Source organism: Globicephala melas, chromosome 20 (assembly GCF_963455315.2).
Source record: "Globicephala melas chromosome 20, mGloMel1.2, whole genome shotgun sequence".
Taxonomy (NCBI): domain Eukaryota; kingdom Metazoa; phylum Chordata; class Mammalia; order Artiodactyla; family Delphinidae; genus Globicephala; species Globicephala melas.
In genome coordinates this window covers 49,741,258-49,764,741 of record NC_083333.1, presented here as the reverse complement: position 1 = coordinate 49,764,741, position 23,484 = coordinate 49,741,258, and the positions used below count along the sequence as shown (strand labels likewise).

At 37.9% G+C, this 23,484-nt stretch overlaps 2 protein-coding genes across 6 annotated transcripts in view; one reads left to right on the top strand and one right to left on the bottom strand.

The window, feature by feature from the left end:
- Positions 1 to 59: 59 nt before the first annotated feature.
- RPS6KB1 (ribosomal protein S6 kinase B1) overlaps positions 60 to 23,484 on the top strand; it is a 39,482-nt gene continuing 16,057 nt past the window's right edge. For 3 of the 4 annotated variants that reach the window (XR_009560482.1, XM_070044549.1, XM_030881791.2), the window contains exons 1-6: positions 60 to 260; positions 7,285 to 7,334; positions 8,555 to 8,675; positions 9,869 to 9,937; positions 19,971 to 20,118; positions 22,188 to 22,245. Coding sequence is in view for 3 of the 4 variants with exons in the window: in XM_070044549.1 (XP_069900650.1) it covers positions 120 to 260; positions 7,285 to 7,334; positions 8,555 to 8,675; positions 9,869 to 9,937; positions 19,971 to 20,118; positions 22,188 to 22,245 (587 nt within the window). In the remaining variant the exon portion in view is untranslated. Of the gene's footprint in view, positions 261 to 754; positions 851 to 7,284; positions 7,335 to 8,554; positions 8,676 to 9,868; positions 9,938 to 19,970; positions 20,119 to 22,187; positions 22,246 to 23,484 lie in introns of those variants that run through there. The other variant, XM_030881796.3, reaches the window with a different exon arrangement.
- Positions 15,103 to 23,484, bottom strand: part of RNFT1 (ring finger protein, transmembrane 1) — a 37,961-nt gene continuing 29,579 nt past the window's right edge. Inside the window, exons 10-12 of one of the 2 annotated variants that reach the window (XR_009560483.2) lie at positions 20,589 to 20,706; positions 19,525 to 19,684; positions 15,103 to 16,557 (exon numbers count right to left, since the gene is read on the bottom strand). Coding sequence is in view for 1 of the 2 variants with exons in the window: in XM_060291132.1 (XP_060147115.1) it covers positions 20,611 to 20,706 (96 nt within the window). In the remaining variant the exon portion in view is untranslated. Of the gene's footprint in view, positions 16,558 to 17,114; positions 19,685 to 20,588; positions 20,707 to 23,484 lie in introns of those variants that run through there. The other variant, XM_060291132.1, reaches the window with a different exon arrangement.

Sequence of the window (23,484 nt, the reverse complement as noted above, 5' to 3'; positions counted from 1 at the left end):
GTACGCATGCTCCAGCGCTGAACTTGAGGAGCCAGTCTAGGGCCTAGGCGCAGACGCACTGAGCCCAAGCAGCCGGTGATGGCGGCAGCTGCGGTGGTGGCTGCGGCGGGTCCGGGCCCATGAGGCGACGACGGAGGCGGGACGGCTTTTACCCAGCGCCGGACTTCCGAGACAGGGAAGCTGAGGACATGGCAGGAGTGTTTGACATAGACCTGGACCAGCCAGAGGACGCGGGCTCTGAGGATGAGCTGGAGGAGGGGGTGAGGCCCGGGGTCCCGGGGGGCCCGAGGTGACAGGGCCGGGGCGGCGGCCCGCGCCCTGGAAGCGCGGCGCGTCCGAGAGCGCGGAGACCCAGCGGGGCGCGAGCAGTCTGCAGGAGGAGCCGAGGCGCTGCACGGCTAGAAGCGGGGGGGGCGGGGGGGGGGGGCAGGCGGTGCGGACCTGGCCGTAGGTGCGAGGCTGCTGCGGCGCTTGCAGGTGCGGCTTGTGCCCTTATAGCCCCAGACCGGTGCAGCCGGGAGCAGTCTGTTTGTGGAGGGAACGAGGAAGGGCGCGTGGTCGATTCCTGGAGCTACTGGACTTGAGTGTGCGGGGCGCGAGTGTTGGGGGGAGGGGACTGCGCTTGCTGGGTGGCCCGTAAGTGCAGGTGAAGTGTGGAAGGGTTCCCCTAAGTGTTCCATCTTCAGACCTCCCACAACCACTTCTCTCGGCCTGTCGCTTCTCTCCTAGGAAGCGCTCAGCTGTTAGAAGTGACAGCTGAAAACTTCTGTCGGGAGTAGCGCTGCCGCTGCTGTTACAGCCACCAGGAGTTTTATTTCGGGAGCAAGGGGGCTCTGCCGCATCTTCCAGGGTTTGTTTGATTGCTTTTTTTTTTAAACCCCCTTCCTTGTGACTTTTTTTTTTTTAAAGCATTTATAACGACACACGGCATTTGTAACTTACTTTTACCCCAGTTGACGATGTCTACATTTTTTCAAAATACTTGATGTAATTTAGGGGTGGAAAAAAACCAGCGTTGACAGCTGTGATTTGGCTTGCCAAAAATAAATTGGTTGCACTGAGACTTGTGAATGGTGGTGTGAGAGCTTTTCTTTCTGTAATTTAGGGTGTTAAATTTAGAATTGTTTTTCCTAATGCATAGCTTGGTTTTACCTTTGCTGCCTTAGTAGTTTGTTATTCTTTATTCAAGATTCTTTTCTCAAGATAAATTTATTGAAAAATCACAGATTGTACCTGACGTTCAGAAATGGTGTTGTCATGCTAAATCCCTGATTCTGGGTAAATGACCATCAATGATAACCTCACGGTAATTTAGATTCTAAATTCCATTGCCTAGATGAGTACGTGGGTTAATGACTGATGTCAGATGTTTGTTCTAACTACAGAAGGGGCTTCCCTTTCTTTTCCTCACCCTGTTTTCCTCCTTTGGCAAGTAAGTTGTTGCCTGCTTGTTGACCAAAGATTGAGATGCTATATATAAAGAATTTTGAACACTTCATGAAACTAAGTGAGCTAAAGTAATACTGCCCTTTTCATAATCAAAGGAGTCTAAATCAAAATCAGACAGTTCAGAAGGTGGGTGTTGAGATGTGTACTTTTTAATATGTTTGCATATGGAATTCCAGTTAGCCTCTTTTTTTTTCCAGTTAGCCTCTTAATGGAACATGTGATAACACTGAATACAATTTGAAACAAACGTAGGATTACTTTCATTACAAATAACATACTCATCGATTATATTGGCCCCATATAGCAGTGGCTTTGGAGCAGAGCAGGGGAGAAAATGATAGGAAGGGTATTTTATAAAATCTTCATCAGTTGAACTTACAGAATTTCCAGACCATGGTTTTATTAGGAGCTGGAAGTAAAATACTATATTAAGATTTCTGTTATTAACTGGGACCTCTCCTGGACATTTGTTTTGCTGGGTACAAGCAAATAGGATTTTGAGAATTTTGAACGGGTGTGGAAGAGGCCAGAGAAATTGTTGGGGATAAGAAAGAGAAAGAAATGTGGCCACCACCCTGGGGAGAGGAGCTTTGGGGAAAGAGCAAAGGTAATTAAAGAGGATTTTGAGGAAGAGCCTTCAGCAAAATATATCTTACTTAGCAATGCTTTTGGAGTTGAACTGTTTCTTTTGAGTGTGTTATTCTAAGAGGTGCAAGCTGGACAAGCAAAAAGAATTTGGGTGGAATTGGGTTGGCCACCCAAGGAGATTCAGTGACATCCAGGTTTCTCTAAAGTAAGATTTAAAATTCTGAAAAATGAGAGAAATTTAGATTCTTGGAAGATCTTACCACTGTGAATTTATAATAACATAATTAATATTCTGGCTATTTGTGAATTTATATCCAAGCTTTTTAAACATTGGTGCATATCGGAGTAGCCTCACTTCTTCATTTTATAGTAAGGAAACTGAGGCATTGGCCAGAGAGATGATTGCCCAAGACCACAGAGGTAACTAGTGGTAGTATTTTCTTGACTCAATTCAGCAAGCTTCATTGCATAGCTTCTTCATGCATTTACTAGTTTTGTTTGTAATGTACCTGTTTGTGGTTTGTCAAAGTGAATTCTGATCCCCCCAGCCATGCTCACTGACTGTGTGATCTAGAATAAATTGCTTAATCTCCCTGACACTTCTTTCTTCTCCATAAAATGAAGCTTACACGCGATAAAGTATATAAAGTACTCTCAAAATATCCTGGCACATTATGTAGTTAGCTAGTTTATGGAAATATAGCTTGTCAGTGTTAACTCATTGCCAAGGAACCAATCATTTAAATTTATCCTCATCTATGCCTAGAGACTTAATAAATACAGTTATACTAGAGGTGCTGCATTTTTAGAACTGTGTTTGTTTGTTTCCTTTCTTTTTGTCATTGGTCCTATTTAGAGATATATACCTTTTTAGGTATGTTACACTGAGTGAATCTGTATTAGTAAATATATGTGTTTACATAGAATAGTTAATTCTTCAGTGAGTAAAAGATGAGGAGATTTAATACATTTTAAATACTGTATTAAAACCAATGGGTGAAAGGGTTTTTTTGTTTGTTTTTCTGTTTCATTGGTGATAATATAATTTGGGAACAGAGTTGAAACTAAGGGAAAGTTTTCCTCTAGAGATTTTCATTAGATTATGAAAATGTTGGAAACGTCTGCTTTCTGTGGAGACACAGGTTAAAAGAGTAATAGATAATTGTGAATGCAACTTAAAAAATCCTTAATTTTTTAAAAAATAAATTTATTTATTTTTGGCTGCGTTGGGTCTTCGTTGCTGGGCACGGGCTTTCTCTAGTTGCGGCGAGCGGGGGCTACTCTCTGTTGCGGTGCGGGCTTCTCATTGCGGTGGCTTCTCTTGTTGCGGAGCACAGGCTGTAGGCACGCGGGCTTCAGTAGTTGTGGCTCGCGGGCTCTAGAGCTCAGGCTCAGTAGTTGTGGCGCACGGGCTTAGTTGCTCTGCGGCATGTGGGATCTTCCCGGACCAGGGCTCGAACCCGTGTTCCCTGCATTGGCAGGTGGATTCTTAACCACTGCGCCACCAAGGAAACCCCAAAAAATCCTTAATTTTTACTCTACTAATTCAAAATTTGAAATAGTCACAGCGGCTTACTAGTAGTATGAATTTCAGATTGGGATATTAAAGTTTTATAGAGCAAAAAGTGTTTTGAAAAACAGTGCTATATATTCAATAGGTAATATGTATTCAAATATTCACGATTGTGAATATCTCATTATCAATGCTTATCTTGCATTTTAATAGATACTTACCTTTAAGTATATTTAAATAGCCCAAGATTTGGGGCCAGGTTTACTCCTTTTTCCCAATGTATCTGAATTACTGAATCTTATTTTATAAGAAAATATCTGTGAACAGCCAGGAAAGTAGATAAATGATTTAATGAATGTTTGGATTAAGGATATTTTTCACCCATTCTGTAACAATTTATTTAAGTTTTTATAAAATGTGCTCTCTTTCATTGGGACTTAAGGCATATTAACTTGAATTTATATACAATTTTAATTTAAAACTTTGTGAATAGTCATTCTGATGCGCTAGTTTGAAACAGTGTATCTTGTATAGTACCTTAGATGAGGAGGATTCTACTTTGTCAGTCGTAGTGGCACACACCAAAAACATTGGATGGGTCATAAAGCTTAAGGCAGAAAAAAAATCTGAATAAAGTTTCCTGCGAAGGAGAATTGTCAGTATGTCCTATATGGTAGCTTGATGTTTCTGCTATAAGACTTCTAAAGATAACATTGAGTAGTAGAAAAGAATTGTGCCTCAAAATGCTTCTGCTCCAGAAGGTAACGGTAGGTAGTTTACAAGCCCAGATGCAGGTGGTAAGTCAGGCCTGGCTGCCTCCGGAAATGAAACATAGCCACAGGTCATTATCTTTCTAGGTGGCTTCAAAGTCATAGTTCAGTGTTAACTACTCTGTGGTCTTTAATTTAGAATTAAGTAAAGCGAATATTTTAAAAAAAACAATTACATAATATCAGTTTTATAGAAGTTAGCCTTTTGTCTTTAAAGTGAAGCCATCATAGGTGATTGTATGAAGCACCAGAAACCAAAAAAAACCCCTTTAACCATAACCACCCCTATCTGCCCCTCCCCACACACAGAAGAAACTGTAGCAAGTTGAAACTGCAAGAATTTTTTCCCCTTGATACTGCCCCCTCCATTTGCCTAGGTCTAATCATGAAACATACATCCTTGGTGTTAGACTTCATCCTGACTTGTTTACACTGTGAGCAAGTTCTGACTAAAAAGCTTTTGTTTTGAGGGGTCATTTGAACATCCATTGTGTAAGAATGCTGTCAGTTTTCTTTGTGTGTCTTGACTGTGTGCTGGTATCTTTGAAGAAAGATGAGTTCACTTAAATATTTTTTGAATTATTCTAAAATTTTTAATAAAAACTTTAAACTTCTAATTTTTTAGAGCCTAGTTTGTTAGGATTAACCACATTTATCATTTCACCAGTTGATGTTCATTTGAGTTGTTTCCATTTTTTGGCTATTGTGAATAACGCTTCTATGAACATTTGGGCCTAAGTCTTTGTGGAACATGTATTTTCATTTCTCTTGGGTAGATACCGAGGAGTAGATATGCTGGATCATGTGGTAAGTCCATGTTTAATTTTTGAAGAAACTGCCAACCTGTTTTCCAAAGTGGTTATACCATTTTACGTTGCTGCCAGCAGTGTATGAGGGTTCCAATTTCTCTACATCCTTGCCAAACTTGTTATTTTTTGTCTTTTTAATTATAACTATCCTAGTTGATATGAAGTGGTATCTCAGTATAGTTTTGGCTTGCCCTTCCCTAATGACTAATGATGTTGAACATACTTTCACGTGACTATTGGCCATTTGTATGTCATCTTTGCAGAAATGCCTATTCAGATCCTAACCCATTTTTTAAAACTTTGGTTATTTATTTTTTTATTATTGAGTTGTAGAAGTTCTTTATATGTTCTTATTCTGTGGATTTTCTTTTCACTTCATAATATCTTTTGAAGTGCAGAAGTTTTAAGTTTTGAGTAAATTCACTTTATTGACTTTTTTCATTACTCTTTTGTGCCCTTTGTGTTCTGTCTTAAGTCATTGCCTACCCCAAGATTGTGAAGATTTACTCCCTCCTAGATTTCTTCTAAGAATTTTATAGTTTTAGTTCTTACATTTAGGTCTGTGATCCATTTTGATGTATGGTGTGAAGATAGGGGTCCAAAGTAAATCTTTGCATGTGGATATCTGATTGTGCCAACACCATTTATTGAAAGACTGTCTCCCATTGAATTTTTTTGGCATCTTTGTAAAAAATCAGTTGACCGTAAATGGAAGGGTTTATTTCTGGGCTCTCAGTTCTATTTCATTGATCTATATTTCTGTCCTTATGCGCGTACCACACTGTGTTAATTGCTGTTGCTTTGTAGTACATTTTGAAATCAGGATGTGTCAGTCCCCCAACTTTGTTTTCCTTTTTCAAGACTATTTTGGGCCCCTTGTGTTTCTGAGTGAATTTTAGGATTAGATTGACAATTTCTGCAAGAAAGGAACCTGGGATTTTTATAGGATTGAGTTGAATCAGTAGACCAATTTATTTAGTATTGCCATCTTAACAACGTTAAGTCGTCTGATCCATGAACATGGAATGTCTTTTGACTTATGTAGGTCTTTTAAAATTTCTTTCAGCAATGTTTTGGAGTTAGCAAATATACAAGGCTTGCAGTTCTTTTGTTAATTTTTTTTCTAAGTATTTTATTCTTATCGATGCAACTGTGAATGGAGTTATCTTAATTTCATTTTTGAATTGTTCATTGCTAGTGTACAGAGGTTAATTAAGTTTTGCACTCATTTATACTACGATCAGAATAAATGTTTGGCCAGCATGACTCCTCACAATATGAGAGTGTTGCTTAATTGTTTTGCTTTGATCAGCCATATCATACACTACAATATCTTGGACTGGCTGTGGTTACTTGAGGCTTAGTTAGGCTGTAGTTAAATAAGGTTTATAGCATTATGTTAGTCTTATTATCAAAAGCATATCAGAATAGCACTTTTTGTAAATCATTTGATTAACTCGTATTTAGAGTGTAGTACCTTTAGTTTTGTAATATACAAAATACATATTTTGAATAAATGTAATTTTTGAAGGAAAATAGTCACCTTTTTTTAAAAAAAATAAATTTATTTATTTTACCTTCGGCTGTGTTGGGTCTTCGTTGCTGCTGCGCGGGCTTTCTGTAGTTGTGGCGAGCAGGGGCTACTCTTCGTTGCCGTGCACGGGCTTCTTATTGTGCTGGCTTCTCTTGTTGCAGAGCACAGGCTCTAGGTGCACAGGCTTCAGTAGTTGTGGCACACGGGCTCAGTAGTTGTGGCTCTAGGGTTCTAGAGTGCAGGCTCGGTTGTTGTGGCACACGGACTTAGTTGCTCCGTGGCATGTGGGATCTTCCCGGACCAGAGATAGAACCCATGTCCCCTGCATTGGCAGGCAAATTCTTAACCACTGCGCCACCAGGGAAGCCCGAGCTCCTGGTTTTGTTTGTAGATCTTTGATGAGTAGCATCTGTAGCTTAGTTATCACATTATAGTGAAATCCCATAGTATTGTTTGTGCACCTTATTTTGTTCATCACCACATTTACCTGTTATTAAAGTATAGAGAATTTTAAGCTGGTTTATTTCGTTCATTGTCCTTCAGTAATGGGGTGAAGCAGTAAGTTCTTTAATTTCTTGTTTATGAGGTTATTTATTTTTAAAACTTTAACATATTTTTCAGGGTCAGTTAAATGAAAGCATGGACCATGGGGGAGTCGGACCATATGAACTGTAAGTTTATATGAAAATGTTTCACTGTGCTGTCTTTCTTTTATGTAGTTTATAGCCATCATGTGATCTCAATAACCTGTTTTTAAATATTTAGTCATATATACAGACTTGGTTTATTGAGTTTGGCACGAATATCATAACATATCTGGGGTTTTGAGATCATGTATGCATTTTGAGAAAAAGATTATTCAAATTTAGAGTATACTGAATATGAGTCTACGTGTGTTAAGGAACTTTTATTAGTTTAATATAGAGAACCACCTTTTCCTACTGAAAAAATAAAAATTTTAGAAATGCTCCCCAAATCAAATGCTTTTTTTTTTTTTAACACTTATTTATTTATTTACTTGGCTGCATTGGGTCTTAGTTGAGGCACACGGGATCTTCATTTTGGCACGTGGGATCTTTAGTTGCGGCATGCGAACTCTTAGTTGCAGCATGTTCCCTGACCAGGGATCAAACCCGGGCCCCCTGCAATGGGAGCACGGGTCTTAGCCACTGGACCACCAGGGAAGTCCCTCAGATGCTTCTTATTTTGCTTGTAATACATCATCCAAACAGAGATCTGTTCAATTTTATGTCATTTTAGGCAAGCTTCATTAGGTGAGTATGGTGTTTAGTCTGCTTTGTACCCCATCTTCAAGTAAAAGGCCTTGGATTGTGGGCAGACTGAGAAGATCACTCATAGAGAAAGCATTTAAGTGACAGATAAATTGCCTCCCTTTTTGGAGTCTTTAAATTAAGCAGATGTGGAAAGATGCATGGATATAATTTATTAGCAAGAATTTTTAGCTAAAGACTTGAACTAATTGGGTACCTTTAGAAAGCTCTCATTTTCTGAAGTTGCCGAATGAAGTTGGATAACAGCTGATCTCATAGACATTTTGAATGAACTAAATTTGAATAACTAGAAGACTTTCTTCCCTTTGTCAGCTTAATAAACGTGTTCTAATTTATCTTAGTTTGGGGATGCTTGATGCTTATGAAAATAAATAATCAATAGCATGTTCTGTAAACAAGCAGATAAGCAGTTATCAAGCCACCCTCATCTTGACCTACCATGTCATTGAATCATTAGCTTACTTAGAGCACGGATACTATATTTGTTATCATGCACCTTTTTCCTTTTACTTAATTGGATTATAATTCTCTTTCTAACAGTATGCTAAAGGTAGTTTAACTTTTTGCAAATTTACTTTTGGTTTTGCTTTTCTTCCCAGTGGCATGGAGCATTGTGAGAAATTTGAAATCTCAGAAACTAGTGTGAACAGAGGGCCAGAAAAAATCAGACCAGAATGTTTTGAGCTACTTCGAGTACTTGGTAAAGGGGGCTATGGAAAGGTAGGAAGTATTTTGAAATGAGAGCTGTTGTCTGTCCTGTGTGGATTAATTTTTATACCCTGATTCCAGCACTACTCTTCAATCTTTGTTAGCTATCAGCAAAGGATATGATCACTTACCTGGTATTATTTGAGGGCTATACAGAAGTTCTCCTTTTCCTACCACCGTTCACATAAAAGCCCGGCACATTGTAGGCACTCAGTCAATATTTGTGGAATAAATAAGTAGGCAGCTGTGCCAGGCAAAGTCTGCTATTAGAGGATTCATTCCTTCCTTTGGTTAAATGGTACCATCTATTGGTATCCTTTAAAAAAACAAACTACTGCTTACTTTCAAGAGGCATGGCACATTAAATTGGTATCTGTTACTGAGACCTTAATCTAAATTAGTTTTCTTGGACTTGCAGTGTTTGGAGCAATAGAGTTAGGGAAGCTGAAGAATATAAGAGGGGAGAAGAAAAATGAAGAGAACCTCTTAGTTTCATAGTTTTGCCAGAGGCTTTCTAATTTAAGACCTCACCTCTGTGTGTTCTGCCCAAGAAAATTTATACCTTCCCATTCTCTATCAAAAGACAGAATTTGGATAGCATTGTAGAGTTAGGATTAAGCTTGAGAACTATTTATGCTATCGTGTAATGTTCATTTTTGCAAAACATGACATTTGTAGTTTATTCTTAGGCTTAAGGACATATTCTAATATGTTCTAATCATCTTGAATGTGTAACACATGCACTGTGAATCAGACATTTTAGCTGTTGCATGAAAATGTAGCTAGTCATTTTAAGGAATAGGTAATTGCTGTCAACTATTATTAAATAGTTATATGTGAAGCATCCCTGAGAATTTATGAAATATTTTATAATTTCTGTGTGTCTGGGAAACCTGATTATAGCTTTTTCTATGAAAACTTGGATTTTTTAAGTAACACCGAGTGCTTGTTATAGGATGGTCATTGCCCAGCTTTGCCACCAGATGTCAGCAGACCAGACAGGAAAGTCCCATGTTGTGTAACACTTTTCACTACTAAATCTTTAATATAATCTCTTAGCTCATCATTTTTGTACACAGTCGTTCATGGTACTAGTTTTTGTAAGAATACAGACTGCTATATCGTTTGTTTTTATAAGTAGGAATTAAGGGATTGTGACTAGCATAATTTAGCTTTTAATAACGCACACTTTAATTTTCATCTAGGTTTTTCAAGTACGAAAAGTAACAGGAGCAAATACCGGGAAAATATTTGCCATGAAGGTGCTTAAAAAGGTGATTTCTCCCCTCCTCCCCAACTATATTCTTAATTGCTATAAAATCCATATTTTGGTCTAAAATTCTCAGTCAAAAAATGTATTTCTGACACAATTATAAGTCTTCTTGGAATGTGGGATACACTTCATTATTGTTATTCTTGTTTTATTCTGCTTGGTGAGGGTGGAGAGGAGAGCTGTTTCAGTTCTCCTCTGAGGTAACTCTTTTAGCTCTTTGTTCTGGTCTCTGTATTTCTAAGTAATAAGCAAGTTCTGCTATGACTTAATTCAGTAGTTTTAGAATTATGCATTGACTTCCTATTTTATTCTTTTTTACTCCTTTCTCCCTTTTTCCCATCCTCATCTTGCTTCATTTTCTTTCTATCTACTATTGTCTTCTCATACCTTCCATCAACTCTGTAAAACACCTTTCGGGCCATGGTTCTATGATCACACTTATTAGATAATTTACTAGTTCCATTTATTTTCCTAGAGACATCCTATAGGAACCTCTGTCCTTCTGTTCTCACCTATACTGATAGTTATCTAGGCATAGCTATCATTACTGGACTTTCCCTGCACCACAATCCTTGGAATCCTCCTGACTCCTTCAGTGTTGGATCTTTGGTTCCTGGATTCCATATGTTCCTTTTTCTTAGTTTGTGTCTCGTTCCCTTGCTTTGGTGACCATTTACTGGTGGGTTCCTGAGGAACTGAATCAAGGTAAATTTTTTGGGAAATATTGCATATTTGAAAATTTTCTTATTATATTCTTATACTTGTTTGTATGGATGCAGTTTTGAAGTTGAAAATCATTTTCACACAGGATTTTGCTCCATTTTCGTCTAGCTTTCAGCATTTCTGTTCAGGAGTCCCTTGCCATCTGATTCCCAATCCTTAGATCTATTTTTCTTTAAGATATTTAACATTTTCTTTTTATTTTTAATGTTCTAAAATTTTGCAGTGATGTGTCTTGCTTTGATTCTTATTATTTATTTTTACTCTTTCAATCTTGAAAGTTTCAGTCTTGTAGCTCCAGGAAATTTTCTTTTATCTCTGATAATTTTCCTCCTATTGGTTTCTTTTCTTGGAATTGCATTTACTTGGATGTTGGACCTCCTAGACTGATCATCTATTTTTCTTACCTTTCCGTTTGTCCATTTCTTTATCTTTTTGTTAACTTTCTGAGAGTTTTCTAGAAATTTATTTTCTAATCATTTTACAGATTTTTTTTTTTGGCTGTGCCATGCAGCTTGTGGGATCTGAGTTCCCAGACCAGGGATCGAACGTGGGTCCCTGGCAATGCAAGCACGGAGTCTTAACCACTGGACTGCCAGGGAATTCCCTTACTGATTTTTTTTTTTTTAAGCTATCATATTTGTGGTTCCCCAAAGCTCTTTTTGTTTTTTCTTTTCATAGCAACCTATTTTGTGAGTACAGTATCTTCTTTTATTCCTCAGAGGGTTTTAATTATAAATTCTTTGAAATGTTCTTTTGTTCCATGCATGTGTCTCTTTTCTAAGTTCCTGTTTTCTTTGACTTTGATTTAGTGGTTTTTTGTCATGTCAGAGGCCTTCTTTAGATGGCTGGTGTCCTTTAAGAGTGGAACTCTGAAAAGCTGATCAGAAGTTATATGTGTGTCGGCTTCTCTGTAACGCAGTCATGAGATTAGCTGGCAGTTGACTAAGAACTTCCACATATCAGTGTCTGACGGTCTTTCTTCTGGTATGGATCAGTGGGTACTGAGAAAGATCCTCTATTCTCTTGCCTAGAAAAAGCATTTTGGAGCTGGATGACAGAGAGGAGATGGAGATCTCACCTTTCAACACCAGATTTTCACTGAAGTCACTTTTTTTGTTTGTTTTGTTTTTAATTTTATTGAAGTATAGTTGATTTACAATGTTATGTTAATTTCTGCTGTACAGCAGTGATTGTAGCACATATATATATTCTTTCTCATCCATTATTGTTTCTCACAGGATATTTGAGTTCCCTGTGCTATACAGTAGGACCTTGTTGTTTATCCATCCTGTATATACTCGTTTGTATCTGCTAATCCCAAACTGCCAAATCATCCCTCCCGCACTGCCCCCCTTGGCAACCACAAGTCTGTTCTCTATGTCTGTGAGTCTTTTTCTGTTTCATAGATAAGTTTATTTGTGTCATATCTTAGATTCCACATACAAGTGGTATCATATGGTGTTTGTCTTTGTCTGACTTACTTTGCTTAGTATGATAATATCTAGGTCATCCATGTTGCTGCAAATAGCATTATTTTATTCTTTTTTATGGCTGAGTAATGAAGTCACGTTTTTACTTTAGCACTGTACTCTGTGTCTGATCCTTCACTCTTTTTTTTTTTTTTCTGGACACTACATCACTCTAAGAGGTAGTTCCCTGGCTGGTTAGTGTGGGGATGGGAATCTTGTTGGTCTATCTGTTCCTTATAGAGATTTTCAGATAATCTCCCTGTTTTCAGTCCTCCACCTTCTGCCTTCTGCAGTCCCTAATGATTCCAGTTTTTTTCCTTTCTTTCCTTTTATTTTTGCTTCTAATTTTTGAACCCTGCTAGGGTTCTGTAGATGGATTCAACTTCTTTTGTTATGCCTCTCTGCAGGCATTTAGGTTTGATCATACACCAGTATACTAAGTCATGCACTATTGCTTTATCCCCATTCTGTCTTCACCTTTTGAGATGTGGAGTTACACGTGTTTCTTAGTTTTATTGAAGATGGATTATGTATGTTTGGTTTCTTGTTCTTTTTGTTTGGGATTGATTTCTGAAAAGAGCTCACTGTCTTAAAACAAATCTTAGTAGAAAACTATTATTAAAAGACAATCAAAATGACTTTTTAAAAAAATTATAGTGTTTGTAATATTTTGGTCCTATCTTCTTCCTGATTTTTACTTAAGTGGTACAAATGATTTCCTAATTTAATTTAATTTTTTTTTTTTTTTTGGCTGCGTTGGGTCTTCGTTGCTGCACGCAGGCTTTCTCTACTTGTGGCAAGCGAGGGCTACTCTTCGCTGCGGTCTACGAGCTTCTCGTTATGGTGGCTTCTGTTGTTGCGGAGCATGGGCTCTAGGGCGCGTGGGCGTCAGTAGTTGTGGCATGCAGGGTCAGTAGTTGTGGCACACAGGCTCAGTAATTGTGGCTCACGGGCTGTAGAGCGCAGGCTCAGTACTTGTGGTGCACAGGCTTAGATGCTCTGCAGCATGTGGGATCTTCCCGGCCCAGGGATCGAACCCGTGTCCCCTGCATTGGCAGGCAGATTCTTAACCACTGCGCCACCAGGGCAGTCCCGACTTCCTAATTTAAAAGCTGAGGAACAAATACTATGACCACAACATTATTGGTGATTGTCTTAAAGAAGCAATTTAGGTATTCTCAACTTCAGTTTCTATATCAGTAAGCCGGAATTAATCTGCTATCTGCCTTTTCCATTTGGAATAATTTGAGATTAATGATTTTTTTTTTTTTTAGAAGATGTTGGGGGTAGGAGTTTATTAATTTATTTATTTTTGCTGTGTTGAGTTTTCGTTTCTGTGCATTGGCTTTCTCTAGCTGTGGCGAGCGGGGGACACTCTTCATTGCGGTGCGCGGGCCTCTCACTATCGCGGCCTCTCTTTTTGCGGAGCACAGGCTCCAGACGCGCAGGCTCAGTAGTTGTGGCTCACGGGCCCAGTTGCTCCGCGGCATGTGGGATCCTCCCGGACCAAGGCTCGAACCCGTGTCCCCTGCATTGGCAGGCAGATTCTCAACCACTGCGCCACCAGGGAAGCCCGAGATTAATGATTTTTTATCTGTAAAATATGTTAGGTCTAAAATTAAAGACAGTATAATAATGCTTATTCTAGAAATGTTGACAGAAGTACTGGTCAAGATTCTTAGAATAATCCATTCCTTTTGATATGTTGCTTATACATGCCTGATAATCAGGGCTGAGCAAAAAATAGTCATAATTATATCTTTTTTTTAAATTAGTTAATTAATTTTTGGCTGTGTTGGGTCTTCGTTGCTGCATGTGGGTTTCTCTAGTTGTGGCGAGCGGGGGCTGCTCTTCGTTGTGGTGCGTGGGCTTCTCATTGCTGTGATTTCTCTTGCTAGGGAGCACGGGCTCTAGGTGCGTGGGCTTCAGTAGTTGTGGCTCATGAGCTCAGTAGTTGTGGCTCTCGGGCTCTAGAGCGCAGGCTCAGTCATTGTGACGCACGGACTTAGTTGCTCCGCCGCACGTGGGATCTTCCCGGACCGGAGCTTGAGCCCGTGTCCCCTGCATTGGCAGGTGGATTCTTAACCACTGCGCCACCATGGAAGTCCCCATAATTATATCTTAAGTGAAGTATGTTTCTGGCACTGGTATCTTTAATGGAAAGAAGAGGGTGGTATCTTTAATGGAAAGAAGAGGGTGTTGGGTTTTTTTTTATACTGATGGTGAGTGGGCGTGGTATATTGGGAAATCCATACACCTAATTACTTCTAATTGTCAGGCTTCCTTTTTGTGCCCAGGCATCTAAAACCTAACTTGCTTGCCTCTCCTTTTGCTTAGTTACCATTCCTTCCCACTGTTGGTTTTTGCTTTCCCCAAGCCTGCCTAGGTTCTTTCCTTGAGCAAAGAGCACTGTCTCATTCTTTCCTTGCTGTTCCTGAAAACAAGCTTACAGCAGAAAATAATGAAAGTGAAAAGGTTGCTAGGGTTAGGTCCAAGGTTTTAATTTCTAAATTGCTAGGTAAGATGACTGTGTACTCCCATTGAGTTTCTTCTTTTGATTTTGTTATCCTTAAAGCAGAGTACTAACCCTCTTGACCTGAGTATGGGTAAGAATATACCTCTTTCTAGCCTTAAAGATGAAATCAGAATAAACCAGATGTCCCCTTGTCTTAAATGAGTTGCTTACATCTGGACAATCTGTCTGGATTTAGCACTTCTGGGATTGTTTACTCATTATGAGAATGGTCCCATTTGGGTACTTGTTCATGGTGGAAAGTTGAGGAAAAGACTATTTCCAACAACTATCTCTCTACCCTACCAGTTGCAACAAAAATGTACTCTGGAAGCAAAATACTATTGCCCATGGCATTAGTTCAGCTCACACTGTAAATTTTAGAACCTTTGGCCAAAGGCTTGTAACTCACAGATTGGTCATACTTCTTTCATTCCTTCTTTTATTGAACCAACTGAGACTCTCCAGTGTGCCAGGCATTTTGCTAGACATTAGGATTTAGCACTTGAGACAAATGTAGTCTCTGCCTCTCGCTCTGCTCACTGTGTAATTCAAGGGAAGAACTGATAAGCTTAGCCTTGCAATTTCTCCTCTACTCTGGTCAAAACCTTTTCTACTTTGAGGTTTAAGCCTATACTGCTTTCTTATCTTTTATCAGTCTTTTTTCCCCCACTCCCAAGTCTTATTGCCCTGGTGTCTTCCATGTCCTTGTACTAAATAAGTAATCAATTGCCTAGCCTTCTAATTTCTTGTTGATCCCAACTCGTCAGCATTCACCTCCATTCCACTTCACCAGCCCCCATAGCTGTGTCCTCCACCCCTGAAACACTGGACTATAATAGAGCAGTAACATTCTCACTTATTTATTCCCACAATGCCTGGTCTTTGGCCCTAAGCCCTTTTAGTGCTTTGATCTTTCTGTTTTTTCTTCAAGTTCTTAGCCCCGTTCTACTTTCAGTTTATTCCTAATCTAGCCTAATCAACATGATCTGCCACTTCAGTCACCTGCTATCCCATTGACCTTATGTTCAGGAAAGTTCTCATTTAATCAGTTTATTTGTTAGTGCTCCTTTATTCCTGTATCTCAGTTACTGAACATCACTGGCAGAAATCACAGAAACTTTTAAATGGCTACTGGGACAAATTCGTAGTCCCGAACTCATGTGGACACTTAGAACTCACCAAATGTCCCTAGACAACTCCTTCCATTCTCTACAACTATTAGAGCCTATACTATCAGTCCCACTATTCTTTTTTAGCAGACTGCCTCTCTTTCTATTTGAGGCTGTCAGATCTGATTCCCTTCAACTTCCTGTTCTAATCCTTGTCCCCAGTACCATATTGTCTACATTTTCACCTGTCTTTACTTCCCTCTCTCCAGGCTTAGTGGGAGATGTGTTCCTCCTTCTTTCCAAGGCTAAACACTCTCTTTATGTTTTGGATCCCATCACTTTCTGCCTGTTCAGGGTCTTTGTCACTTCTGCCTCTTTTTTCCATCCTCTATCCTAACTTCTTTCTTTATATAAATATATTCATGTCTTTGCCATATTTAGAAAACAAATCCTTTCTTCACTCGAGGTCTATGGTAGCTTCCAGTCTCTGCCTTTCATAGCTGAATTTCTTGAGAAGTCATGTTTTATTATTTTTTTCACTCACTATATTTTGACTTCACAACTCTATTCTTTTGATGAAATGCTTGTCCCCTACATCACCAGTGATCTCCTAATTGCTGAATCCAGTGGTCTTTACTTAACTCATCCTTAATTTACCTCTCTGTTATATTGAAGCTATTGACCACAGCATTTTGAAACTCCGCTCCCTTGACTTCTATGATTCTTCTTTACTATTTCTTCATCTTCTCTTCTTGGCCTCTTCTCAGACTTTCTCAAAATTATTTATTTAAAAAATTTAAACCTTCTGAACAGTTAAAAAATAATGCATCTTTGAAATTTTTCAAACTTCCCAAAGAGTTACAAGAATAGTACAGTGATAACCAATTGTTAAGTTTGCCATATTTTCTTTGTCTGCCCCTCCCTCAGTTTCTCCTCTCTTAGTATGTATGTGTGTGTATATTCAAAGTTTTAATTTTTTTGGTATACAATTTGAAAGTTATTTGTAGACATGGCACTTCGCACTTAAATTCTTTAGTATGTATCTCTTAAGAATAAGGGCATTACATACATAACTACAGTGTAATTGTCACATTTGGGAAATTTAACATTGATATACTATACTGTTTTCTAATACATCGTCCATACTCAGACTTCCCCAGTTGTGTCAGTAATCTCCTTTATAGCTATTTTGTTTTGTTTTTAACATCCAGGATTTAATCAAGGATCACACATTGCATTGAGTAGTCCTGTGTCTTTAGTTTCCTTTACTGTAGAGTACTGTGTCTTTAGTTTCTTTTACTTTAGTTTCCTTTACTTTTTTGTCATTCATGACATTGACATTTTTTGAAGACTCTGGGCCAGTTTTGCAGAGTATCCCTAATTTGGATATGGTTCATTGTTTCCTCATGAAAACACTTAAATTTTAAATTTAGGTTAAATGCTTTCTGCAGGAATATTTTACAGGAGCATTGTGTTCTCAGTGCATGGGCTCAGGAAGCACATAATGTTGGTCTGTCTCATTATTTGGTGAGACTGAGTTTGATCACTTTGTTAAGGTGGTGTCCACCAAACTTTCTATTCTACCAATACCTTTTTCCCTCTGTAATTAAAAAGTATCTATGGAATGAAAGTTAGAGATTGTGTTAATATTCTGTCCTAATAATCTTCTACACCCAATGGTTTTATTATCCATTGTCTCTTAGCCAAATCAGATAATACTCTGGTGATTATAAAATGGAGACTTTTCTATTTTTATCATTTTTTTCTATATTGTCATTCTTCTGTAAAGAAGAGCTTTTCATACTTGCTTTTTTAAATTTAATTTTTTTAACTAGTATGGACATTTTTTTCAGTGTGTTACCCATTTCTTTCATTATTCAAATTTTGGTCCACAAATTTTCCCAGGTTTTGCTAGAGAGAGCTCCATTAAGATGGCTTCTGTGTCCTTTTAACATATCCCTGTTAGTTTTTGAGTAGTTCCTTACTTTCTGTATAATAGCGTGCTCCAGGTTTACCTTGCACTTTCCCTGACCCTGGCTTAGAACCGTTTTATTCTCCATGGAACCCTGTTTTTTTTTGCTAGAGAAACCAAGATCTGGGTGCCAAGCTATACTTTTTGCTACTGAAGTCTCATTGTTCCTGGCTCTTTCAGTACACAGAGCTAGGAAGTTTTGTTTTTGTTTTAAATCATGGCTACATATTGATATTCCTAATTTCAGTCCAATTCCGTAGGGTTCTTCTTTCCTCGGCCTACATTTGCATCTCTGTTTTTCCACAGTGAGAAAAGCCTGGTAACAACATCAGTACATTTACTCATTTGCTTAGTTGTACAATACGTGCATAATAGTTTGAGAATTATAATACCAATACTATGAGGAGCTATAAACCTACTAAGTGTGGTTTAAGATTTTTTGGCAATTTTTTTTATGCTTACGTATATGTCACTAAGAATGTTCAATGTAAAGTTATTTAAATATCTTTTTTTTCCTTTTGTGGTAAAATTATCAAAGTAATAGTCAATTAAATTTATGTATTTCTGTTGTATTCAATTTTATTTCCCTCCCCCATCCAGATTTAATTTTATTTTTGAAATGTATAAAACATTAACATGGTTCAGAATTTAATAATCACAATAATGATATTTGATTTAGGTAAGAAAAGAAATGAATGATAAAACCCTTCAGGTTTTACTCAGAGGTCCCATTCCCTTTCCTGCCTTTCCACTATCATTAGCTTTTTTTTTTTTTTTTTAGATAGGTTTCTTGTTGGGATGTTTTATGTTATTGTTATTTTTTTGGACACGCCACATGGCATGCGGGATCTTAGTTCCCCAACCAGGGATCGGACCTGGGCCCTTGTCAGTGATAGTGCCGAGTCCTAACCACTGGACCGCCAGGGAATTCCCTGTATCATTAGCTTTTGGCTTAATTTAGGTGTGCTCATTATTGCAGATATAAGCATGTACCTATTATATATATTCTTATTTCCACTGTTACACAAAAGGTAGCATACTGTGTTACTGCTGTGCCATATATGCTCTTTTGCACCTTGCTTTCAGAGATGTTCCTCATTCTTTTTACAGTTTTCTTACACAGGGTTTTCATGCAGTATCCTATGTGTGGGCATTTAGGTTGTTTCTTATGTTTCACTTTTACAAATAGTATTGCAACTAATGGCCACGTATATACGCTTTTTCATGTTACTAGAGGTGTACAAGAACTTAGAATTTAAGACTTAGCATGTCCAAAGCAATATATCATTTTCCCAAAACTTTTTTCTTTGTTTCCATTTCCTGTTATTGAATGACACCATTACTTACACAGAAACCATGGTATCATCATTTCTTCTCATATCTCCTTAGTCAGCGAGTGCTAATGATGCACTTTTACCCTTTTTTTCCCCACCTTCATTTTCTTAGTTACAGGTTTTACTTCTTGCTTAGTTTACTAGCCTTCTAACTGGTGTCATTTCTTCCCTAAAACTTCACACTGCTACTAGAACTGTCTTTCTTAAAGCCAAAGGTTATTCATTTACCTTACCTCAGCATTTCTCCTCTGCCTCTAAAATAAGATTCAGATGCCTTTGCCTAGATGCCCAGGCCTTCCATTTCCTATATGTCCAGCCTAATACATGTCCTAACCACTTCTAACCATACTGAACTACTTTTAGATCCTCAAGACGTGTCCCGTCCTGTCAAGCCTCTTTTGCACTGGGAATGCCTTTTTTTTTTTTAATACCCTCTACATTTCATCTTAATAACTTTTTATGATACAGCTTAGGTATCTCCACCTCCAGGAAGACTTCTTGCCAGGTCAGATGTAGTTCCCAGGGCACCTTGTGCTTAGCTCCATTGACTCATCTCTCTTCCCTGGGACTTTGGGCTCCTGTGGGCTAGAGACTCCTTCTGTTGGTTCTGCTTTCTTGTTAAGAGCCTATAAAATAGTAGACATTCAACAGTTAGTGAATATATGAATAAATTTGATCTATTTACATTAAAACAGATTATTTAGGTTTTCATTTACATGTTTACTACAAAAAATCCAAACAGTGCAGATGTATATAAGAAGTGAATGTCTTCCATTACCCCATCTCAGTCTCCAGTGGGAACTATGATTAATAGTTTAATGTTGGCAAGAAAAGCACAAAATAGATTTTCCAGTTACTGTAGGATAAAAATGTCTACTACTTTGTTCTTATAGATCATCTCTTTTCCTTTAGGCAATGATAGTAAGAAATGCTAAAGATACAGCTCATACAAAAGCAGAACGGAATATTCTGGAGGAAGTAAAGCATCCCTTCATTGTGGATTTAATTTATGCCTTTCAGACTGGTGGAAAACTCTACCTCATCCTTGAGTATCTCAGCGGTCAGTACACAGCTTGGTGTAATTATTTGCATTAGCTCCAGAAACTTGGTCAAAACATTATTTTCCAATAGAAAAATGCTTTTTCCCAATGTGACCAAATAGTTCCTAAAATTGACAAATACATTGACATAAGGAATTCAGATGTGACGAAGTGTTTCTTTTTGCAGACAAATGTGAAGGAAACTTTAAAGGTTAAGTCTTTTTCCTCATCTGTAATATTTTATCTTAATTCCATTGTAATCAATTAAAAGAGCAAACAGCTAATTGATAGCCATCAAATTGACTACACTTGGGTAAGATAATATAATTCAAATAAACCACTGATTTATTTTTTTGTAAACTGACATGGAAAACTTAGAGTGTTGTTTAAGGTAATGAGTATTTTTGGTATTGCATCTTTAAACAGAAGAGTTTTTTGTTTAATGTAGTCTTATTGATAGATTTTGCAGTTTACATTGGAAATCACCCACCTTTTCCAGGGCTTACCCCCTCCTAGGAATTTGTGGTACCCCATAGCATTTCAAGATCACAGGTATCTATTTCCAGCAAACACACTTGAGTTTTCTGAAAAACAGATTTCACAAGAGCCTGTAACATGGAACAGAAAGTTGCAGAATTTAGTCACTTTTTTGTGACGGTTGTTTTTTTCTTGTACCTTTATTTTAACATAGTTTCAGATTTCCGCAAAAAAGTTCTAAGAACAGGACAAAGAATTCCCAAGTACTCTTCACCTAGATTCCCCAAGTGTTATCATTTTACCACATTGTTTTGTTTCATCATTCTCTTTCTCTCCCTCTCTGTATATGTACGTGTGTGTATATAGATGTGTATATACACACACATATGTGTATATATGTTCATAATTTTTTTCCTGAACTCTTTAAGGGAGTGTCACAGACATGATTTCCCTTTACCCCTAAATACTTCAATGTATATTTTTCTGAAATTAAAGACAGTATCTTACATAACTGTACTAAAATTATCAAAATAGGAAATTAACATTAATACAACAATCTCTCTCAGTTTCCTTTAATCTGGAACAGTTCCTCAGTCTTTCTTTGTCTTTCATGACCTTGACATTTTTGAAAAGTACAGTTTAGTTACTTTGTAGAATGTATCAGTTTGGGCTTATATGGTGTTTCCTCAGGATTAGATTCAGGTTATGCATTTTGGGGAGGACCATCGAAGTGACATTGTATCCTTCTCTGTGTATCAGAGCAAGAGGTACATGATATTTGTATCTTTGTTCCATTACTGTTGACGTTAACTTTGATCATATGTATAAGGTGATGTCTGCCAGTTTTTTTTTTCTGGTGAAATTTTCCTTTTGTAATTAGTAAGTATCTTGAGGAGATACTTTGAAATTATTTAAATATCTCATCTTTCATCAAACTTTCACATACAGTTTTAGCATCCATTCTTGCCTGAAACAATTAACTATGATGATTGCCAAGTGATTTTTCTTACTCCATCATGGCTTCTTCATTTATTATTTGGCATTCTGCTGTAACGAAGAGCTTTCCATTTATCTATTCACTGATTTACATCATTGTGGACTCATGGATTCTAAGATTTTTCAGTAGGATATCACACTTTATTATCATTGTTTATTTTGATATTCAAACAGTACCATACTATTTACAAGGACATTGCCAAATTCATGCAGTTTAAGAGTTGTAAAAATGTGGAATATGGGCATTCACTAATTTGCAAGGATGGTTTAATTACATACTAACATTTTTCTAAATGCCGGTAAAATGTTAGAGAAGCTTTAATCAAGATTTTTTTTTTAACCGCAGGTCTGGAATCTGTAAATATTTTGAAGTTTATAGATGTAAAACCTAGAATTCCAAAACTTGTATATTTCACATAAGAATAAGAACACTGCTAAAAATGGAATACTGAGGACTTAGTTTTAAACCTGTAATGTTTAGGATCTGTTTTTTATTTTTAAAGGGTTGATGTCTTTTAATTATGGCTAAAAGGAAAGCACAAACCCTCTCATTAGAATGGATTGTTGGAAAAAAAAAGATTGCTTTGTTTCTAATGTCTTTTTCTTTTCTTTACAGGAGGAGAATTATTTATGCAGTTAGAAAGAGAAGGAATATTTATGGAAGACACAGCCTGGTAAGTGAAATTTTAGTGGTTGTATGGATTCAGGTAATAATTCATATAATTAAAAGCAAAGTCCTGTTCCCACTGTGGGCAGCCAGATGATTCAGTAAATTGTTCTGGAGCCAGTTGGTCACTCAGGACTCTAAGAGGGAGAAGCAGCTTTGGGACTTGGCAGCCATTGGAGGTCACATCATTCCTTTGCCTCCAGGCTTTGGGTGGAACGTTCTTCACACCAGTTCCTAACAGAACCATTCTCACTGGGGCTTTCTTTCCTTGAATTGGTAAGCTGCCTGCCTTGGCTCTGGGTGAATGTGGTTTTCCAGTAAAACTTTATGTGTGGAGCAATGGAAAGTATCAGAAATCATCTCCTCTTTTTTTGTAGACTTTCCAGTTCCCAAGGTGCAGTCTTAGGGAGGTGATAAGCCTGCACATATCATCTGTGGATTGATTCAATGGCCAGGATGGGATCTACCCTCATATTTCTTAAGATGGCATCTGCTTCAAATTAAAAATATACACACCCTTTTGTGAGGTGACAGTATTGGGTAACAATAAATCAGTTTATCCTACACATTAATTGAATAGAAAACACTTAAATGTTTTTTTCTACCTTAATTACCAAACTGCATTCCATTGTTTAATTTCAGGCCTTTTCTAACACAGAAGCTGCATTTAAGAGCCTTAGGGATGAAGTGCCCTTTTTGGAGGAGGCTCTCTGAGCCATGTTGGAGGCTGTGTTTGTGGTCCTGCTGGCTGTGAAACTGCCTCAGTCCTCTAGGACACACCCTCTCCATCCTGGAGTAATCTGCAGGATTGCAACATTGTTATGCAGCCAGTATTGCAGTGCCTTGTGCTTTTCGAATCCAGACAGGGTTGACTCAGCCCTTTATTCTTTTGAGGTAGATAAATTTGAGTGTCACACAGTTTATAGTTGTGGGCTGACTGGCAAGAGGGAGGGCAGATACTGTGGGCATGAGCTGTATATAAATATGCAGCTGTATTAAGTAAGGGATGCGTGGGCTTCTAAGGGTCAGGTTATAAGGTATTTTTGAAACTAAGACTTGATCTCTGAGAATAACAAAGTTCCTATTTCCTATGGGATTTAAAAATTGGGGGTGGGTGGGAGAAATTTGCTTTGATCTGAATCAAATTGGCCTAGTTCCTACATAGACAGAACAAAACACGACCAGTGACAGTTTGGCATATTCTGGACTTCTTTGCAATTTTAGCAATATGTTCTAATGATGAAAT